We start from the raw sequence: 18,781 nt of genomic DNA on the forward strand, positions 1-18,781 counted from the left end.
AAAACAACAAATATTGTATTTATCGCAAACATCAAAACTTGCTTCAACCAGATTTCTTAATGTTACATGCAATGGAGTAACACATAAAGGCTAAACCTTAGTAAGCTGCAAATAGACTCACTTACAGACTGTGCAAAATAGGAAGATATGTTAAATTTTTGAAAAAAAAATAAAAATAGTCCATTTACTATTACAGTGTACTAACAGACCAGCTTTGGCTGTGCAAAGTCAGTCAGAATCCATAGATGCAGTATATGGTTCTTGGGATTGAAATCCTTGAATGTGCAGGGCCAAGACTCATAATAATTAATTCATAATAATAATATTTTTTATTATAAGCAACAACAGCTATATAGTATACCATATGAATACATAATAAATGGTAGCTATAGCCTATTATTTACATTAATGGCACATGCAGTGCAACATGACTGACACTATTCAGACTTCATGTGGGCTATCTGGAAAATATAATAATAAATAAATACATCACTGTTAGTTAGGGATGCACAATATTGGATTTTATACCGATATCCGGAATGCCAATTCTGTTTATTTTAGCTGAATAACGATACCAATATCGGAATATCCATTTTTGTTCCCTTCCTACTTTTAGTGATCATCAAGTCTCCTTTGTAGTTGAACTACCATCAAATTATGCACACTCTTATTGTAATGGCCCACCAGCAGATGGAGACATGAAATACAGTGCTTTTCAGTGTATTTAACATTCATTCACTGAGCAAAATAAGAAAAGCACTGTAGCACTTAGAGTTGATGTTTTGTACATGTTCAATTATTTATCAATTAAAAAAAAACTCAGCATGTTGGCTGATTCTGATAATTCATGTTAAAAGCCAATATCTGCTTATACTGTTGACATGCCAATATGATTGTGCATCCCTATTGTTAGTTAAATAAATTAGTGGGCAGTGCTCTGCTCGGGTGCAGCAACACTGATTTTGACAAACCACACCGAGAACTGCAGTACAGCGTAATACTAGTTTCAGTAGTATTAGGCCTAATAATGGCAATTTGTTGTTTTATGAATACGACTACTTTTGCTCATGATTATTTTAGGCAGTGGTGCAATATATTTTACTTATTATCATTTAATTTAATATTTATATTGGGGGTATATTTTGAGCTATTTGCATATTTGGGGGGGAAATATAACCCCAATATATATAATAAGTTTAAAGCAATGTATATATATACTTAGTTTAAAGCACTCATAGCTCTTTGTATGCATCTGAAACTGTCAGCGTCTTAAAATTCACATAATCTGTTTGATGTTGCAGCTAAACACTGAATGAGGAAGTTGTAAAAAATGTTATCCAGTAAAGGCCTATATAAGAAAGGATCTAATGCAGTTTTTCAGCCTGTGGCTGCCTTGCACAGTAGGTCAGTGGGTCATCAGCCTGTGAATCAGCTTCATAATAAGTCAAGAGGTAAGTGAAGGGAAGGGCCACCACACATCCCAGAGGCAACAGGTCCTTCCTACCGCGGCCTAACGCTGCCCCCCAGTGGACACATCCGTTCTTATCGGCGCCAACAGGCATCGATGTTCACTTTTACTCTCCATCTCTCTTTGGTTCGATGTGTGGATTTGAAACACGTTTTGTCTTCATATCTAATTGTTTCCAGCAGCATCATGTTCCTGTGATTAAACTTTGCTGAGAGGAAGCTGCATGCGTCTGTGCGCCGTTCCCTCTCCTCCGCGAGGACGCAGCGGGGCAGTGCGCTTGGCTGAGCAGCGTTGAAAGAAGCAAAGCGTGGAGGAGAGGAGTTGACCAGAACTCCGAACAAAAAGATTTTGGGGGTTACTTGTCCACTCTAAAAGGTTTGTACCCACTTTTTCTCACTCTTTAAATTAAAGGTATGGGTTTGAAGTTGTGGACGAAGAGTTAAGTTACTTTTCTGAACACGTTTTCAAAGTCTTGGATGCAGGGCTTCTGTTAAAGCTTTGATAGCGCGTGAAACTCAATGGCGGTAGAACAAAGTAACGTTTGCTTGCGTTTCTTTGTACTAAATTGGACAAGTTGTGTTGTTGCGGAGTATGTTGATTTTGGTGCATTTCAAGTGTACTTTTTATAATCAATAAGATGTATTTAAGGCTGACATGTCAACAGCTTTGATGGAGGTTACAGGAAACGTGAAAAACAGTCTGTTATAAGGTTAAAAGGGATAAAGTTAGGTTCTCTTCAGAGCTGTACTCACTGAATTATTTCTCAGCTGGATAACAGAGCATGACTTAATCCATCATCTTTGTGGATGTCCTGATGTGTGCGTTTGTGTGTGTGTGTGTGTGTGTGTGTGTGTATGTGTAGGTCACCTCCACAGTGCCACTTTGGTCTGGGCTGAGTGAAAGATCAGCAAGCACCTGCAGGGCCCCATCAGTGGCCCAAACCCCATTACTACAGTATGGGCAACTTTTCCAGCAAGGACGGCCATGGACCTGCAGGTAGGTCATCAACACACAAACACACACTCATAGACACACTAATGAGAGTGCAATTTCATTAAAAACAAAAAAAAAAACTCTGGTCAAATCACTTCCCTTGATTCCCCTTTGGTCTGTCTCTGCATGCTGAAATGGATTTCAAATGTTTGGCAGTGCACACGGATGCCTGGCAATGTGTGTGTTGGCCTCATGTTTTGAGAATAAAGCCAGCACACCTCGAGGCTGTGATACATGTAGTAGAATGAGGATGGTACAGGGAAAAAGAAGAGAAATACAGGAAGAGCGAGGAGAGTGTATGAAAGAGGGGTGGATAAGGGGTAATCAGGAAATTGAAGGCAACAAAAGGAGAAACAAGCGGAAAGCCTATATGTGTGTGTGTTTGTGTGTGTGTGCGTGTGTGTGCGTGTGCATGTGCTGAGCGGCAGCAGGAATCTTGGCAGCCCTCCTGTGTGTTGCTCAGTGAGTGGTCATTCTCCTCGCGTCCCTATGTGATTCGTTCTGGCCCCGCCGGGCCAGCTGTGATGAATCGGCAGAATTCCCCGGCTCAGCACAAGGCCAGCGGATTAATCATAGGAAGCCTAATGCTATCTGACACACACACACACACACACACACACACACACACACAGACCTCAATGGACGTGCACACAAACGCACACACAAACACACTCCCTCATTCAGTCAATCTGCCACCCGTGCGCATGGTTGGACGAGCACATTAAGGTTTGGAATGAAGAAATAAAAAGCAGGGGTGGCATGAGAAAGTTATTAGACAATCCTGTCATTCTTTTCCAATGATTTGGCCTTACAGCAGGTGGTGCGTAACTTTGCAAATGTTGGACTGCTGCTCTTACATCACTTAAGAAGAAAAAAACATTCATTTCGCTAGCAGTGAGGCTTTTGTCCAAACAAGGCAAAGGAGGTAAGAAAAGAAGGAGACACGATGCCCAGCAGTTCCCACAGCTCCTCAAGTTATTATTGGTGGCATGCTGCTTTTGGGCAAGGAGTACTGAGCCAAAAACCAAAAATCACTTGTGTTATTGCTATTGTGTCAAGTTTGGAAATTTATTTGCGCCTGAGTGCTGCAAATTGGTCCATCTATGGGAAATATTTGTCCTCTGTGTACGTGTGTGTTCCTGAATTTGGAAGATGAGTGTCGCACAACATTGTGGATGAACAGTCCAGAAGGAATGTCTCTATTAAAGCATTCATCTTCAGGGACTTGGCCTGGATGTTTGCTGGTCTGGTCACCTCCCTGAATGGTGCTTTCAGTGTCAACATGCCAGACTAGTGACCACTCAGCTGTTTACTTCATTCTGTCCATGATTCAGTCTCTCAGTCAGTTCTTCCAATCTGTTTTGTTGTATATCTCACAATAATTCATAACTTTAAAGCCTTTTCAAAAAATGTTAATTGTAACTTTACTTGGACATTTAACCATCACTGTACAGAATGATGCATTTGCAGAGTTAGACAGTAGGAAACTGTTTTCAAATTTAGCTTCTGAAAAAGGAAAGTTTCTCTGCATTTGCCAAAAATCTCAATTTAAGATTTTACGACGTCACAAATGGTTTGGGAGCCAATCCCAAAATGGTATGCAACTCACAACTAAGTCTGTTGTGGAACCTTAAAGTTCAAGTAAAGAGTTTGTTGTGTTTGTCAAAATCATTAAAAAGAAAAAAAGCGGGGGTTGTTCGCTGAGGGCCAGTCTTATCGATCCAATATGGTAGCGACGTTGACATACCTCAGAAGCTATAGCTGAGGTATGAGCAACAAACAAAGCAGCGTTCCAAGTAAACTTTTTAACTTGCTGACAGATTGTGTGCAATAGTCCACCTTCCACCTATTCCTTCTCTCTCTCATAGAGGGATGCCATGACACTCAGGCTGTAGTAAGTAGTGTAAATTGTGTTTGAACTTTTGATTGGTCCTTCTCTGGTCCTTATATATTGTAGGGGAAGGGTTATGATAAGGATGGCTCAAGCATGATTTTGGGCCCTCCTAAAAAAAATTACTAAAATTGTAATAACAGTTAAACGTTTTGACTCCAAAATTCGGTACAATAAAGTTCATCATCTTTTCACAGGTTTCCAGCTATTTTTTCCCAACATGTATAGTGAATGGACATCAGTGAAGTACTAGACATGTGTTGCGTTTACCAGTTAAATTTTTTAAATAAGAAATATTTGCATGTTTATACATTCTGGATTTTTCAATGAGGGAGAAAGATTATATATATATATTTTTAAATTTAAAATATGTCTTGTGGGATTTTTTGTATGTTTTTGCTTTTCTTATTTCATATGAGATCTTTTTTTCTAGGGGCCCATGGGGATAGTTTCCACACTCCTCCTGCTTCTCCACAGAGTGATGACCCTCCCCTCATGCCTGGTGTCCCCCAACTTCTTAACCCTACATCACCTCAACCTTCCCCTGCAGCCCCAGTTTCATCTCCACCACCAGTTCCAGTCCTCACAACCAGTGGGAAGAGAGCACAGTCTGGCATCACCACTACCACTTCCAGTCCTCCTGATTGGAGGCCTCGTCCTCCAGTTAGCCCAAATAGCTCCACCGTTGGCCCTGGATTTAGCCCGCTGCACAGCAAGCCAGGAAGTACTGTGAGTAAAGGACAAGCTGCTTTTGGGAGGAATGGGGGTCCTCCTACATCCACCCCTCGACCTTTGGTCTCCCAGGGGAAGACTGTGGCCAACAGCCCTACAAAGAGCCCCTCTTCTCTGTGTAGTGCCTCACCTGTGGTGGGCAGCTCTACTCAGCAGAACTGGAGGGAAAGGGACAGTGGTCTGAGTCAGTCTTTACTGCCTGCTCATGAAGCTGGGGACAGCAAGGGTGAGGAGCTGGAGAAACTGCTGGAGGAGTGTAGGACAACACTGGATATCATTGCCAGTCAGGATGAAGCCACGAATGCAGCAGGTAATATATTATACAATATATACAGCCGATACATAATATTCAGGTCTGCAGAGTTTTTGTTTGAGCACTAAAACTTTAATTGTGGGTCTAACATTTCCCTTCTTTGAGAAGGGCAAATCCATTTCCTTGACATTTTTTCTGTATTTGATATTCATGTGATGTCCTCTGACATTTCTGTATCCCTCCCTCAGACATACTGAAGCTTCTACTGACAGAAGTGAAGAGTTTGAGGAGTACTTTGCAGGTGAGATGCGCTAGAAAGGTTGTTTGTTTTAAATATATTCTGAACAGTTTGTTCTCCAACTTTTGCCTTGAAAATGTGCTTGGTGTAGCCCGTCTTTTATCACTATCACATGCTTATTTAGGACCCCTTTTACTTGGTTCTCATTTTGAAACATGTGAGCTGGAGACTTTAAAAGATAGCTGAGGACAATGTTTTTAACAAATTCATGGAGTTGACATTAGCTCAATTAGCTCCACAGCTGATAAAATAGCAACAATTACCATTTCAGCCAGAGAAATCGATGGCTGCTGCTGGCTAGAAAATAAGAATCTTGCTTTTCTCCACCTCTGTCTGAAGCAAAAGACCCATTGTTTCCAGATTACTATGATTTAAAAGAAAGCGATACCAGTCGATATTGGACCACACTGACAGAGAAAATATGTGTCTTCAAACAGTTGTAGTTTTTGAGTTCACATTAAAAAGTTTGTCTTCAATTTCCCATTAAAATGTACATTTTTCTATCTTTAGCAGAGCACTCTTTTGCCATTAACACTTGAAAGACTACAGTGGATAAGTATAGCAATGTAAACAGGAAGTCACGCACTCCAGTTCTACATAAGTCAGAATAGTGGTGGTGACCTTTCATCCAGGAGATAACACCAAAACACACTGCATCACCCTCCTTCCCCCTCTATCACAATAAGCTTTGGACTGGGCCCCGCTGGGAGCTGCAGCTTTGCTAATGGAGGTCTTCCTGTCCTCTGCTTTACTTAAGAGGCCCAAAAGAGGAAAATCATTGAGATCATCCTCTGTCATAGTCTTATTGAATGTAACCGATTGTAACAGAGTATAAAAGCATGATGGAATTAGCAAGCTAGCTGGGTAACTAGCCAGTCTTTCTCAGGTGTTGGTGTTTCTTATAGGAGCAGACTTAAACACAGATGAGCAATGAAGATAGCAGATTTATTGGGGAAGACTGCTGAGGGAGTGTTGCAATTGAGAGGAGGCAGGGGCAGGCAGGTCTGATGGGAAGACAAGGATTTGAGACCAGCTGGGGCAGTGAAAGCAGGGTGAGGAGGTGCAGAGGGAGATGTGGAGATGGTGTGGAGGCAGAAGCTGGAGATAAATTGTCAGAAAAACAGGCTCAAAAGCACAAAGGAAAAATACTCTGTCAACAACTGCCACAGAGTCTAGTTAAACAATCTGCCGATGAGTGAGAAAAGTCCATGGGTTCTTATACTGCTTGCTGATGAGATAATTGAAGACAGGAGTGCAGGTTGAAGGTTGAATCAGGAGCCAGGTGAGCAAGAGTCACGCCCAAAGCTCACAGACACACAGGGGAGGTAGAAACATGAGGGAGACAGGGAAAGGAACACAAGGAAAACCTGGAGTCACGACCGGAGCCGTGATAGTCTTAGCCAAAATGGCAGTTTTTGACGGAGGGAAAAGAGAGGATCGCCTCATGAATTTATTTGGGAAACAGCAGTCTTTACGACTCACAAGCCTTGAAATCTATGAGCGATGTTATCGACTTTTATGTGTTACAGTGTCAGAAAGAGTGTCGCCACCATTATAAGTTGAAATTGATAATAAGATGTCGAAACATGTTCTTACACCTTAGTACAACCTGGAGGTCGACCAGATTAGTTTGGCTGATTAATCTGCATCCATCAGGTGTTTTACAAACTATGGTTATTGGTGTAATTTGGCTCTGGTTGTGGCTTCCACCAGTCATGTAGGGGGATGCATCACTGAGTGAAGCTGGAGAGGGGAGGGCTGTGTTTATTGATCAATGAGTACAGCTCCACAGAAAGCATGTTCAGCTGTGTGACTGTGTCAAAGTGTATTGTTCTGCATTTTAACATGTATTTACATGAAGTTTTGGGGCAGACCACAACAATAGGGCAAGTTATGTGACTTAGTGAATGCCACCTCTTTCTGTTTCAAATTAAAAGCCCTCTAGCGTTTCATACATGATCCCGACATATACAAGGTTTTGACATAGTCTTGTTTAAGTAAAAACTAAAACTTTGATCACACAAATGTATTTCTCTACCTTGGACCTCAGCAAAAGATGCTTGTCAAACAGGAACCGACCAGTTATTTTACCCCACTATTAGGTCCTAAACCCAAAGTTGAAGATAAAGAAATACAAATGTAAATTCTTTAGTGCTATTTCTTGGGCGTTCCACGCTCTTACGAGGATGGTGATATGCTGCGGTAATTTCCTGTCAGCCGTTCGTTCCAATTCCTGACCCTCCCTTATGAGGATTGTAGCCAGAGGCTCCCAGCTTCCTTTAGATCTGTCACAGATTACAACAGCTGGAATATGACCTGCAGTATTCCTCTCTCAAGCCCATCTCATATCTAATGTTTCCCCCTGTGACTGTCCTAACCTCTACTATTCTTTTATTTTACCATATATTAGAATATTTTTGATTATTATAGTACAACTAAATGCTAACCTGGTGTACTTTTACTCCCCATTTCCTTGTCACCTCTCTCTTGACTTGATATTCAACCCCCGGCTACCTCCTGTCTTTTCTTTTTCCCTCCTCCACTTTCCCACATCCCTGCAAAGGACCTGGAAATGCAAGCTTCACACAGGCCAGCTGAACCTCAGAGAGACTGTGGTATACCACTGAGAGGTAGCCATGCATTAGAAATCAGGGCAATCCAACACTGTGTTTACATGGGCCCTCGGTAGGGCAGTATAAGCCTGCAAAGCTCGACTTTATGAACCCGCTCAGTCTGCTCTGCAGTCCTTGGAGCCTTTTTGTGGCGAGCCAGAGGAGGGGAGTGCAGTGCGGAGGAGGGGGTTCACATTCGGCTGTTCAGGAGACAAAACTTGTTTTGTTTTGTGCTGTGCGGTGAGGTGGGGTGGGTTGGAGGGGGGCTCGCAGTGACTGACTGGCCATGTGTTTTTGTCTGTGCTCCACGTGAGACAGAGGACTCACAAACACGTACAGATGCATTGAAATTCTTGGCTGGTTGAATTGGTTTTGTAGCTTTGTATGGAAGCGTCCCTCCTCCTCCTTCCCTCGCTGTGCCTCTCTGTCTTTTCTTCATTCTCTCTCCATCAGAGGGCTGACCGCTCCTCCCCGAGCACAAGAACTCAAAACAATTACCCTCCAACTTCTGCTGCAATGCTCCTCTCTATCTCATCCCTTTCTTCCTGTCTGTCTTCCCCCCCAACCCTCCTCCATCTCGCTTCCTCGCCTCCTAGTCCGTTCTTTAACTTCCATCCATCTCTTCATCTGACCCCAAGTTGCTTAAGCCTTTTTTCTTCTGTTTTTGACCTTTCTTTCCGTGAAATTTAAGCAGCCATTATTCTTCCAGTCACATTCTGTCAGCTGAGCTTCTACTCTGCAACTCTTCATCTGTCTTTATTCCTGTGTTCCCAAATGCTCCCATCTTTCTCTGTCTGTCCGCAGTCATAATGCATTTCCGATGTACTGTAAACTGAATTCTGAAAACACATGATTACCCAATGTGCAGCGAACTACTAAGGGTATTATCTGATGTACCATCTGTCTGTGCTTATGCGCACCACCAGCCTTCAATTGTCTTAACCAACAAAAATGAAAACACTCCATTCATGGCTGGGTTGTGTGTGTGTGTGTTTGTGTGTGTGTGTGTGTGTGTGTGTGTGTGTGTGTGTGTGTGTGTGTGTGTGTGGCTGGTCAGATTTGTGCTCCCTCCCTCTTGGAGATATAGTCAGTCTCTAAGCCCTGCTTTAGAATCAGTTCCAGGTGAACGCTGCCGGAGATTTCCAGGAATGATCTCCAGGTTCTCCTCTGCTCTCTTTTCTCTTCGCTAGGCTGCTCCAGACTAAAACAGGGCCGTGTATCTGGAGGCCCACGAACACTGTTCACATGTAGGATGAAGATTTAGTGTGTTTAGTGTGTTAAGGATTTGAAGGAAGGGGGCTGGTGTGCATGCTGTGTCAAATTTGCAGCACAGAGTAAACGGTGGTGACTGGGGAGCCTTTTCTTTGATGTCTGTGGACGTTTAGATATGCAACTTGTCGGAGCTACCAAGCTATTTTCATGTGCCAGTCGGGGGGAATTTGCCCATTTTGTGTGTGTGTGACTGCTGTAGAGGGGATGAAATGTCCCTTAATAGGTGTAACTGTGTATTCAACCAGTCTTTTCGAGTGCTGTGGAAAGCTGCAGAGTGGAGCCATTACGGAGTTAGGATGTTTCCCCGAGTATGTATTTGAAAGACTGGGTGTGGAGGTGAAATAGGGACAGATGGTTGGAACACACACACACACACACACACACACACACACTGACACAATCTCCAAGTGTGCTGGAATTTTTCCAGGAATTGTCAGCAACTCAGATGTGCATCAAGAGAATAGACAAGTGTATCTGTGTGTGTGCTGGATACCACATCTGGTCTTGCAGTGGGGCACTAGGTCAGCTCTTGTGGGACTACGTGTGTGTGCGTGTGTCTTAAGACTGACAATCCACACCCTTATCTCAGTGTGAACTTGAGGAGCGCCCCTTCCTGTTTCCTTAAACAGACATGCTCCAGTTGGAGTGTCCGCGTCCAGATAACAAAGGCTCTGTGAAGACAAGATCCTTCAAGTCTAAGTGGGTGTTTTTACTTTATATATAGAACTTCTCCAAACACAGACCACTATCCTAATATTAATTTGACATGTACTGCCTGGAGGGGTGTGCTCCAACTTACCCCTGAATGTGGAGATGTGTGTGAGAAAACCAACACTGTGGTTTGGTGGTGAGGTAAAAGAATAAAGGGGGTGTATGTGTGGGAGGGAAGAAGGGAATATGATATGTGTGTGTGTGTGTGTGGGTGTGTGTGCATCCAGTGTAATCGGGTCCAGCTGTGGTCTTGAGTCACTGGTCAGATGAGGGAGCGACTTGGCTCAGATGCGGCCTCCTCCTCCACATCTCCGTCCATTCTTCATCTAATTACCAAACTTCCCAACTCCTTCACTCCTCCTCAGTCCTCCTTCACATCTCACAGGCTTATGTCGCTCCACAGTTTTAACAGTATTCAATCTGTGTGTAATTTCAACCACTTTCGCTTCCTCTCTCCTTTCTCTCCTTTTCACTCCCTCTCTGCTTTTACGATGATGGTTGCTCACCGCTTTTTAACGTCATGGTATCGTTTACCGTCTGGCTTCATTAGTTCTGAATCCATCTTTTGATGTCTGGGGCAGCGATTATGCATGTCTGAATCAATAAAAACTCTTAGAAATTAATAACTTTTTGTACGTCAGTCATCCCCAGAGATATGAAACAGAGTGTGTGTCAAAGTATGGTTTTCATCTAACCATGTTGCTTATTAAGAATGTAGCCTCAGTGTTTGTGACCCAGAAGGCAGTTTCACAATGCAACCTTGGCCCCTCTCCTGAAATGTTGCTTAAATCTGTTCTTTTTTGTATGTGTCGAAACTTGATAAAGGACCCTTTCTTTTTAAAAGAAGAAAGAGCTCATATTGTTGATTTTTTTATATGACATGAGCAAACCCCTTTGGCTTACAATTCAGTTATGCCTCATGAGAGCTGACTTGCCCGTTCCAGTCCTCTCTGCTTGCTGAGGCCTGCTGCTCACTTCAGTTCAGCCTGTAGTCTCTTAATAAGAAGCCAAATTTGATAGTTCATTCGACTGATTTGATTATTGATCTGTTAGTGTTTGTTTATTTTGTGTAGTCATTCCAGTTTCGGTTTTTGAAGAAGGGTTGTATATGGCACTTATCCATGGTCAGTATAGTGCCTTTTCATGGTAAGGTGTGGTGGCTACACTTAGACGGCATCCAGAAGTTTAGAGAAGCAGGCAAAAATACCAACTCGAAAGCTGAACAGTGAACGGCTGTGGACGGAGGCAGCAGCAAACGTATTTTAGCCACCTGAAAGAAGTCGGTACTCCTGACTGCTTTACCAAACGGGGTGCGTGCCAACTGACATCTCCTGTAGGCAATACACTGACTATGGATAGGTACTTCACACAAGCCCGCTTCAAAAAAATCCAAAACATCCCCTCAATTTATTGTGTCTAATTGTAGCAGCATGAGTTGCATGTTTGTACTGTGATGAAACACAAGCTGCATGTTTTACTGATTTTGACCCAGAAGTGAATTTAAATAAGAAAAGATGTTTGTCAGAGTGTTTGTAATAGTGATTTTTTTCCCCCCAGGCACACTTTGACATAAGTCAAAGTGGTCATTGGTGTGGCTCTGCTCATTTTTTAAAATATTTTCTTTTAAAAAAAACTGTAAAATCAATTAGTTCTTTGTCTTCTTTGTGCATTGAGCACTGTGATTGGCTGTGTGCAACCATCTGCCTAGCTTTTAAGAACCACATATATGTCTATGTTCATATACAGCGTCATCAATCCGTTGTAGTAACACTGTTCTTCACGTAAATGTCCCTTTTGTTCCCCTTCCAGACGGAGCGTGGTGAGTGGCTGCAGTTCCAGGCAGACCTACAGGTGGCGGTGTCAGTGGCAGACCGTCTGCGAGCCGAGGCAGAGGAAGAGTTGAATGCGCTCCGAACGGCGCACAAGGATGTGGAGAGGGAGCTGGCTGCTTCCCAGCAGAGACAGAAGGAGGCTGATATGCAACTGGTCACCCTGAGAGGGGAGTTAAAGGAGAGCAGGCAGAGACTGGCGACTCTCACCCAGGCTCCGGAACCAGAGAGGCCCAACAATGGAAAACCAACCAACAGCTGTGAAAGCAAAGATGGGAATCAGAGGGGCAGGGAGAGGGGGGTGCACAGGTTGGGGAGAGAAGAGATGGAAAGCAGAAGTGAGCTGACGAAGAATGATGTCAGCGATGACACCAGAACAGACTGTAAAGGTGTGACTAAGCGTTACCTGAGAAATGTGACCAATGAGGAGAGGAGTGGAGAAGAGGAGCGATCCAGCGAGACCCGAAAGACGATGACCACAGAGAGGTCAAGGTGAGATAAACCGTTTGTGCTCTTTTAGAATACACAAACGCTAAAGTGGTATTTCTGCACATTGTGAATGTGTCATTTGTGTATTTGGCCTTCTAACATGATGAATATTTCTAAACATGTCATCCACATTTTTTGTCTGAATGGATATCGTCAAATTTGGTCAGGACTTTGTTTTTTTAATGTGTTGCACTTGGTCCACAAGCCTTCACAGGCTCACTTGAGGACAGTTTGAACTGCTTAAACAGCTGGAGCCAACAGCTGTCCTATAAAAATGCCATCAAAAGCAGTTGGCTTGGTTCATCTGGTCTGCTCTCCTAACTATGTTTTGTAATGTTGCAGAAGTCTGTCCAGATTACCTGCTTCCTCAGTCTCCCCCACCCTGCAGAATGGAACTTCTCAGCTCAGTACTGCCTCAACAATTGGATCTACAAACAACGTGAGCTAGTTTTGCATGAGGAAGATAGTTAATTAAAGTTTGGTTGTTAGCCAGGAAATGCACATAATGGTTCATGTTGTAATTTTGATCTGAATGTTAATGAATCTTGTCTGTTTTAAAGAACGTGGTGCCACTAAAAGGCCGAAGAAGTCTGGATTGGCAAGATGGCAGGCCAGGCACGGACACAGGTGTGTGTGTGTGTGTGTATGTGTGTGTGTCTGCACACCTATTTATTGTTGAAGGTACCTTGTGAAGTTTTTGATTACTTTGAGCAATGTTTTTACGAGTGTGACCCTGTTTTGTTTGTATTGTACATGTGAGCGAGGATGTACAGGAGTTATAAATGACGGCGCTTAAGTGTCAAGAGGTGAAGCAATGTGCCACCAAAGACAGTGAAGAGATTTCTAGCACATAAAAATGAATGTAAACAATGCAAAGTTTAACATATTCAGTTTTTATCTGAGAAAGTAGATGCATTCAATATGCTTGTTAGACCTCAATAATACACTGAAAGTTAAAACAACTTTTATTGTGTAACAAATAAACTCCTCAGGGCAGCATGATATGAAAGGGGAACCTGCAGGTAATTATTACCAACCTTTGCAGTTTCCCTCAGCTCTACTGGGTGTTTTAGCATCTTTCAGCTCACTGTTTTGGTTTTACAGTCTGCAACTTCATATTTGGTTTGTGCTGAACACTTACAGCTTTGTTTTCAACAGCAGCAGATGGCTGTTTTCTGAACCAAAGCTCAGTCAGAACCAGCTGTAAAATACTGTGCTCTTCATCGTGTGACTGGGATGGGACAGTGAAAAAACTCAGTGTGAGTGGGAGGAACATGACTAAGAATAATGATAAGTCAGTTTCTATATAAAAATGTGCAGATCTCATACAAGTAAACACTATTTTCCGGGAAAGGGATGAGGCGGAAGTCAGTCTTCTGGGATTGGGACAGGACAGAATTTTATTCAAGACCATAAAAGAGCTTGAAGAATAATGAATATTGATAACACTCTCTGTGTCTGCAGGATGTGTAAACAGGCAATTGTTTGCAAACTAGCTTGCTACTTTAATCAGTGAATGTAAACCTTACAGCTTGATCTGCTGGTCAAAAATGAATTAAAACCCCTTTAAACATGTAGAACTTTATGTTAAGATGTTTAAAGGTGGTGTGGTAATGACAGCATGCTGGTGGGTAATGGTTTTTTGTCTTTACAGGAAAACGAGAAGAGTCCCTAAACAAGTATAACTCAGCCCTTACTGAGCTGCCTTCCACCAAGTGAGTCTATACACACACACACACACACACACACACACTCACACTGACAAACCATTGTGTCTAAGGGACCAGCCTAGTAGCTACATCCTGTGTAAATCTAATTACTCACTGTGACCCTGGTACATTTGTCTGGTGAACTCATAAAGCTCGATATTGGGGCCAAAACACCTCTCTTACTTGAATCAATGTGTTAATTGGGTTTTCCTTTCAGTAACAGGTTCAACTATGTGACAAGATTTTTTATAATGCCCGACTAATAACAAAAACTTTAAAAAAAAAAATCTGAGGCCTTGTATCTCGCTGTTGTCAGGACCCAGGATGGTTTCAACCTGCTGCTGCGTCGCCATGGAGGCTCGAAGAGAAACTCTTTGCTCCGCTGGTGTCAGAGCCGAACACAAGGCTACAAGGTGATCCTACAAGGCTACGTTTCCCTGTTAAAGCTGTACTTGGTGATATTTTATGTGCTTTTGCAATGGTATTACAACCCCCAAACCCCAAAGCATGATGTAATGGATGTAACCAAACAGTGTTTTCCCTAAGCCACAGCTAATGTTACACGGTTGATAAAATTTTAAACTTTTAGCTCAGTGTGTTTCAATCAGGATGGATTAATTGTAAGAAAGGCTTAAAGTGTGCAAGTGTGAGAGATATGTGAAGAGTATTTTACACAGCAACAAGGTGATGGGCTCAGACAAATTCTGATTGGCAGAGGTGTGGACTGAAGTCACATGACTTAGACTTGAGTCAGACTCAAGTCACAAATTTGATGACTTGACAAAATCAAAGACGACCAGCACCTCCAAACTTTGACTTTAACACCAATGACTTATGACTTCACTGGACTTGACCCTTTTTGACTTGAAAAGACTTACATTCCCGAAACCCAAAGATTAAAAAATGTGTTATTTAAGAAGTCTTCCACAGATCAATTGATTCCCATTCATTTCTTGAATCAACTAACATTAACACTTTTTATTCTCAGCAAGTCAACACCTAAAACATTATGTAAGAACTAGCATTCTGTGACTGAGCGAAGATAATTTCGTTGGCATACAGAAACTACAGGTGGTCAACAAAAAGCAAATTGCTGTATGCAAAACATCAGGTTGAAAATTACGGATGGAGCACAGCAACTTCCTGCAATCTAGTTTTAACAAATATGTACAAACTTTAAAAAGTGTTCATGATTTCTGAAAATGTACTAATAATTTCTTTGGTGAAGAATGCTTTATGACTTTCTTAGGATATAAATCTTAAGATATACGACTCGGGAATTGCCTGTCTCGACTTGGGACTTACTTGTGACTTGAAAAAGAATGACTCCCACTTTTACCAATTGGTTGAAGTGGAATGAGAACAAAACCTAAGCATATAGTGAAATTTCAAGACTTTCTTTGATGCTTACTCATTCTTGGCTTTGTTGAGTACAGTCAGTGGTGAGGAATATATGTATGTGGGAGGTGGGATTAATAGTGATTTTAACATATGCTCCCATGCTGATCTGATAATGAGAGCAACAGGAAAAGTTGTTTGACTCTCTTTCTGAATTTAAGAGATGTCTCACTGCTTTTGATATTCCTACTAGGAAGTCACAATTCCAGCTTTCATAAACTGAACAATATTGATGGCTCTGCTCTAAGTGTCCCAATAAGCCGTAAACTGAAACTGAAGCAGTTGAATAGCCATTACAATTTCATAACTTACACATCTCTTTCACTTTCACACATCTCTTTCACCCTCTATGAAAAATGCTGCTTCAAGTAGTTAGTTTCATTTTCATTATCGCAGCTTGATCCAATGGTTCTCTTGTGTTACTATAATCTTTTCTCTTCTCCTAGAATATTGAAATCACCAACTTCAGCAGCAGCTGGGCCGATGGTCTCGCCTTCTGCGCCGTCTACCACACCTACCTCCCCTCACACATCCCTTACACCACTCTCACCCCAGAGAACAAGGTGGGAGCTGTTCCTGATGCCTGTGTAATGGATAGGACCAAGTGATTTATGGTGTTCAGCTTTTCAATTCCTTCTTTCCTCTGCAGAATGAGAATCTCAGTCTGGCATTCAAAACAGGAGAGACTGTAGGGATTGCACAAACTCTGGTAAGTCTTGTTGTACAATAAAGCCTCACCTGACTCCTTTATGACAAATGCACTGTTGATTTTGAGCTCATAAACTTATTTGAACGTTTTGCTCCACAGACAGTAGAGGAGATGCTGAGAGCAGGCGGTCCTGATTGGCAAAGGGTCCTGAGCTACGTGGAGAGCATCTACCGCCACTTTGAGATGTGACGGCTAGAGGTACTGACAGACATTCCCAACATATTAGATCCTCTTCAAAGGAAACAATATAAGTTGTGATGGCTCACTGAGTCACCTTTGATGTGTACCTGGAAACTGGATAAACTTCTGTTTGAGACATTCAAAGCTACAATTTGCAACTTTTTGACATAAAAATACCTGATAAAGACCCTATGTAAATTTCAATTTGCTGCTGTGGATTGAAGTTTTATTTGCTTGGTTTTCTGTCATACGCTTCAGAAAATGCCCTCTGACCAAGTAGAGGCTATGGAAACAGCTCAAAGTATTATGTTTTCATCATTTTAAAAGAGCTGTCTGGCACCAAACCCAGAAGCCACCAGGTAGAGTAAAAAGACTTGTTTCAGCAGTGGTTGATTTTTACTGCTTTTGTTTGATTACAGCAGTGGTAACTATTGCTGTATGCATGTATAAATACACAAGTATTTAGTGAAAAGAATTCAAACAGTGAAAGTAGACTTATCAGAAAATGACCAACTGTGAAGAACTCAAACCTTTCATTGCAAAATGTTACATATCGTAGCTGAAGAAAAAAAGACTGTCAGTGACCACCAGAGAAAAAAAAAAGAATATCTAAATTATTTTGTAGCGTTCTTAGGAAGATTTATGTGCAGGTAGAGATGCTGTAAATGTCTCCACACTGGTACTTGACTGGCCGAAAGTACTGTATCTCATCACGCCCTTTATCAAATCAGAAAGCAGTTCACTTCAATTGCACATTGTTTTATCTGCCACTGTGTTTTGTCTTTTAACCTTTTCTGTAATAATCTGCAAATATTAAAACTTTTCCTGGACCTTCTAGCACTCTGTAAATATGCACTTTTGTCAGCACCTTGTTGGTGTGCGAATGTAATAATGTACAGTACAGATGTTACACAACTGCTGGAGTTTTTGAACGGCTCGTTAGGCATTCAGAAAAAAGGCTGCAGACCAGTCAGATTTGTCAAGTTCAGATTTTAATTTGAAAAACCGCACACACACACAAAAAAAATGCAGCAACTGTTTGGCAATAATCAAAATCTAAAAAAGGTGCCTTCATAATATCACAAGTGTGCCAGTGCTGTTTAGGTGCTCAGGGATGTGCTTTACAGGTGTGGCAATGAGCAAAATCAAATTCAAGCCTGCACAGGCTCACACATCCGGTTGCAACATCGTCTCACGTCACACCTGCATCGTCACAGATGCACACTCACAATACCAAGGTGCTGAGAAACTGAATGACTGTGGTTTAAACTTGTCCAAACAAAACCAGTTTGTTGCCAAAGTCTTACTGTATGTGTCAAATATTGAAAAAGTATTCCTTTTTTTTCTGTGGAAACAGACTATTGTAAAAACATGTTAATATGTAACTAGTGTGGAAAAAAATACCAAAGAAATAAAATGTTAATATGAATCACAAAACTCTGTGTGGGTGTTGTGTGCTGAGTACATTTAAAACTTACTACAATGATTGAACATGGGCCTTTAGCCAAGTGAAGTATTTTCTTCCCTTCTGGGTTCATCAAGCCTCTCATGTAGGTTGCAAGAAGCTCAGCTTTAAAGTGATAAGTTAGCCTTAACTTTACTGCCACTTGCTGGTAAAGAAGAGTTACTACAGTTTGTCATCATGCCATCATGTTCCTCAGTGAAAATTTTAATTACTGCTTAGAGGTTAAAACTTGATCCCACAATGTCAGTTCATCTCCTCCCTGCTGCTATTTTTACTGCAAACTCTTTGTGTAGCCTGTATTTTTGTGTCACAATTACATACACTGCAAAAAAAAAAAAAAAGAAAGATAGAATATTTGACAACCTTTTTTAAGTTTAAAACTAAAACCCATAGTGGCAGCTATTTTCCATGAGGACTGTTTGAACAAAACATTTTGGTGACTGATCACCATTTTCTCCCGAGACAAAGCCACAGCAACACCCCATTTCTCTTTTGTCACAAGGTAATTAAGATGTCAAACCTGTTTACCACATAGCTAAACTGTCATGATATAGATTTGTTCCCATAAATGCCATATAAAGTAGGAAAATCTTTACAAAAATGATGCAAGTGGCAGCCTCTTATTTCCAGATAAAATGCCAAGAATTAAACTCCCTGGGGTTTTTTATGTCAGATATTGCATGCAGGGTTGTGTTCCCTCTGACATTCAAGACGTATTTTCTCCTCAGTATGGATACAGTAACACCAGAGTGTCTCTCTCTGTGTGCTTTGG

General features: G+C 41.7%; 1 protein-coding gene across 2 annotated transcripts; it reads left to right on the top strand.

Moving 5' to 3' along the window:
• The first annotated feature begins 1,280 nt into the window (after window positions 1-1,280).
• On the top strand, window positions 1,281-17,981 carry LOC121954106 (uncharacterized). Of its 2 annotated transcripts, none has more exons than XM_042501440.2 (12): window positions 1,281-1,843; window positions 2,331-2,464; window positions 4,786-5,394; window positions 5,586-5,638; window positions 12,040-12,551; window positions 12,894-12,987; window positions 13,109-13,175; window positions 14,203-14,263; window positions 14,574-14,670; window positions 16,102-16,218; window positions 16,305-16,364; window positions 16,464-17,981. In XM_042501440.2, exons 2-12 carry the CDS (start codon window positions 2,425-2,427, stop codon window positions 16,551-16,553), a joined length of 1,800 nt encoding a protein of 599 aa, XP_042357374.1. In that variant the 5' UTR covers window positions 1,281-1,843; window positions 2,331-2,424; the 3' UTR covers window positions 16,554-17,981. The 2 variants fall into 2 exon arrangements, with proteins under 2 accessions (XP_042357374.1, XP_042357372.1); XM_042501438.2 differs by having other exon boundaries at window positions 1,286-1,843; window positions 12,891-12,987.
• The last annotated feature ends 800 nt before the right edge of the window (window positions 17,982-18,781 follow it).

The sequence above is a fragment of the Plectropomus leopardus genome, chromosome 14, assembly GCF_026936395.1.
Source record: "Plectropomus leopardus strain MGB_pleo_1.0 chromosome 14, ASM2693639v1, whole genome shotgun sequence".
NCBI lineage: Eukaryota > Metazoa > Chordata > Actinopteri > Perciformes > Serranidae > Plectropomus > Plectropomus leopardus.

What these genes read in the sequence shown, in the direction of transcription:
- LOC121954106 (XM_042501438.2), top strand. Translation starts at nt 2,425, where the DNA reads ATGGGCAACTTTTCCAGCAAGGACGGCCATGGACCTGCAG. An exon ending in ATGACCACAGAGAGGTCAAG is followed by an intron (nt 12,552 to 12,890) that starts GTGAGATAAACC and finishes GTAATGTTGCAG; the next exon opens with AAGTCTGTCCAGATTACCTG. An exon ending in ACTGAGCTGCCTTCCACCAA is followed by an intron (nt 14,264 to 14,573) that starts GTGAGTCTATAC and finishes CGCTGTTGTCAG; the next exon opens with GACCCAGGATGGTTTCAACC.